The sequence below is a fragment of the Triticum dicoccoides genome, chromosome 2A (genome assembly GCF_002162155.2).
Source record: "Triticum dicoccoides isolate Atlit2015 ecotype Zavitan chromosome 2A, WEW_v2.0, whole genome shotgun sequence".
NCBI classification, from domain to species: Eukaryota; Viridiplantae; Streptophyta; class Magnoliopsida; order Poales; family Poaceae; genus Triticum; species Triticum dicoccoides.
Genome location: NC_041382.1, coordinates 110,561,370 through 110,564,537, shown reverse-complemented (window position 1 = coordinate 110,564,537; position 3,168 = coordinate 110,561,370). Strand labels below are relative to the sequence as shown.

Here is a 3,168-nt window from a genome sequence, read left to right as displayed (position 1 = left end):
GAGTGAGAGTGAGGTCGAGCGAGAGTGAGGCCGACCCACGACCGAGCCGACCGAGCCCATGTAGACCGACTGCACCGGCCTCGTCCTAGTCAGCGCACCGGGCACGCGCCGACTGGCCACCGTGTCACCTGACAGATGGGCCCCGTCTATCAGATACATGGTCAATATTCACTTATACGGCTGTCCGTCCAGTTTGTAACAGTTAGGCCGAATAGTGGTACTGAACCGCGACATACACGAATAGTGGTACTGACTCGTGAGTAGGCGCGCAAGTGTGGCACCAACATGCAATTAACTCAAAGCACGAGGATGGATACTAGAGAAGCAACAGCCACAAACAATCTCTATACTATTACTAATCCAAGCAAGAATTCTCTGTTATTTCTAAGAAAGATATTTTCTAACTGTAATACATTCACAAAATGAAACAAATGCTTATGAAAAGCTATGCAACACCAGACGGAGCCTAACCGTCACCCTGTTTTCTGCTATTCGTGTGTGGTTCTAACTAAAGAAAGCCGGTCAGGTAAATCCACATTGTTCCAGGTTAGAAGAACCCACGAAGTCTTGACCTTTGACACCCAACCCAACCAACACAAGTGCTGCAGCAGGGTTCAGAACATTCTGTAAAACCCTGGCTGGATCTTTCAAGCATTGCAGTTCTTTAAAGAATCCACTGCATGCCAGTATGCCACTACACAACATCAACTGGCACGGAGCTGGAACTTCTTTGGCGATCACCACCGAGTTCTGACGCCGGCACAGAGCTGGAACTTCGATGGCGATCACTGAGCTCCGGTGCGGGGACAGCAGGGACGACAGCGGGTTCAGGTTGCCGCGCGCCTTCCGCGCTTTGTATGCCATCCAAGGCTCGTCTCGCGTAGACCGTAAACCCGACCCCTATAAGAACTGCAACGATGGCAGAGATGACGTTGTACACTATCTCCACCGTTGTCATCCGACGCTGGTCGTACTTCAGGTCCGCCAGTGCGAGGATCAACCGGCCACTGCACAAAAACAGGACAAGGTAGCAAGATGATCTTGGTTAAGATTGGGTATTTGATAGGCCATCTGCTCAGTACTACGGAGTACTGAACAACTGAATGTTATTCTGGACTCTGAATCATACCTGTAGATGTTGACCAGCGCGTCAGGTACCATTCCGACAACCGAGCCACAAATGTAAGGGGTGAAGTTGATCTGGGTGATGGTTGCGACATAGTTGAACATCACATACGGGAACGGCGAGAGCCGTAACAGCGCAACCACCCGGAACTGCTGGAACCAGCCCCCTCTGCCGGCCAGTTTGATCAGGGCTATCTGCTGAGGCCATTTCTTCTCCAACCATCCCTGTAATAGGTTCGGACTTCAGATGCAGAGTAGAACTCAGGGCACACCATCATCTATTTATATAGGCAGCCCATGATTGAGGAAATGGAGATGATGAACATTACATGAATATGATGGAGGAACAGGGAGCCGATCCAGTACGGTATGGACATGCCTATGCCGGTGCCAACCAGGATGATCAAGAGGCCCAGGCCGTAGCCGAATATTATCCCTGTCAGCCACATGGACGGGAAAGAGGGCAGGAACACGGTAGGGAAGACGGACATGGAAATGACCAGCACGATAGCCAGCACAGGACGCCCGAAAGATGTCGCCTCCCATCGCATGATCGGCAAGAGCACCTACAGTGCAACATCATGCCGTAAAGGCAGATTAAATACTCCAACATGCAGATAAAAAAATTAGCGAAATTGAGTGTAGAGCATGAGCAGTTCAGCAGAGTCCAGAATCCTGATGGCATCATCAGTGTAGAAAACAGAAATGGCATGTGCTTGTGTACTGTATGTCTGTATCTGGGGATTGTTTGGGTGAATGAAGATGAACTAGAGAATCCATTGAGTTAACAACATGGGTTCCCCAGGAGACACAAATCACGTGTCAAAGAGGAGTAAAATTACTAGGGAAAATCAGATGTGTAGAGTAGTACGTATACTAGTAGAGTAGTAGAATGCGAGGAAGGGAGGGTGGAAGAACCTTGTCTGATAAGAGGGGGAGCCCCCATTTGTAGAAGGCATAGCCGACCGCCACCACTAGCAGGCCTCCGAGCAGCAGCCTCGTCCACGGGATCCCCGACCACCACCGCCGCCTCGGCCTCGGTCCCGGTTGCGGGTGCGCAGGCAAATTCTCCACTCTCACCACCTCAGGCGCGGCCGATGGCGCCGCACTCGCCGCTCTCACCTCAGGCTCCGCCGATGCCGTCACACTCTCCGCTCTCACCTCCGGTGCCGTGGGTGCCGCCACAATCTCCGCTCTCACCTCAGATGCCGTCGGTGCCGCCAAATTCCGCGCTACCACCTCAGGCTCCGGCGGCGGCGGCATCGGCGTGACCATGACCTGCGCCGCCGCGCGCCCGTCTCCTTCCGGGTCGCGTGGCCGCGAGCCTACCTCGCATCGCCCCGGTCCTCCCCCACGCGGGGCCTCCGCGGAAGAACTTGGCGCGCCTGAAGCCGCCGCCGCCGCCGCCGCCTCGGAGCTAAACACAGGCACGCACGGATCAAAGCATACTCCACGGAGAAACCAAAGGAACGACAGTACGACACACGGCGGCCATGGATGCGTGTGCGCTTACCTGGGCATCTCTCTCCCGAGCCGTGGACGCCGCGCTTGCGTGGATGCTGCTGCTGCTGCCGAGAGCGATGGGAGAAGTAAGCGGCGTGCGTCATGGCGAGGGAAAGGAAGAACCCCGCGAGGTGGTGGAGGGAGAGGGCGGAGATGCCCACGGAAGAGATCGATCGGGTCTCTCTCTTGCTCCCCGAACCGCGGGAGACGAGGACTACTGAGAGAGAGAGAAGAAGCGGGCCCAAGACACGGCACGTGGGCTAACGAAGGGAAAAAACCGGGCGAAAAATCCGAACCGGGACCACGGTTTTTTCTCTTTCCGAAAGAGGCACTCCCGTGCCTCTCGCAAAATCACAACCGTGCCTCTCGTGTAAGCAAAACCGTGACTCTTATGGAAGGAAAAAAAACAGAAAACACGTTTTTTCCGTTTTCGAGCGACACGACTGTGACTCTCGCGAAAGCACAACCGTGCTCTCGCGGAAACAAAACCGTGACTCTCATGAAAGAAAAAAAAAACAGAAAACGCGTATTTTTTCCCTT

The 3,168-nt window shown here is 54.1% G+C and overlaps 1 protein-coding gene across 1 annotated transcript; it reads right to left on the bottom strand.

Annotated features, from left to right (window-relative positions):
• Positions 1-324: 324 nt before the first annotated feature.
• LOC119359117 lies at positions 325-2,494 on the bottom strand. The gene is made up of 4 exons (XM_037625441.1): positions 2,044-2,494; positions 1,455-1,691; positions 1,130-1,350; positions 325-1,007 (listed from the first exon to the last, which is right to left on the bottom strand). The coding sequence occupies exons 1-4, from the start codon at positions 2,398-2,400 to the stop codon at positions 695-697; spliced, it is 1,128 nt and encodes a 375-aa protein (XP_037481338.1). The 5' UTR covers positions 2,401-2,494; the 3' UTR covers positions 325-694.
• Between the last annotated feature and the right edge of the window lie 674 nt (positions 2,495-3,168).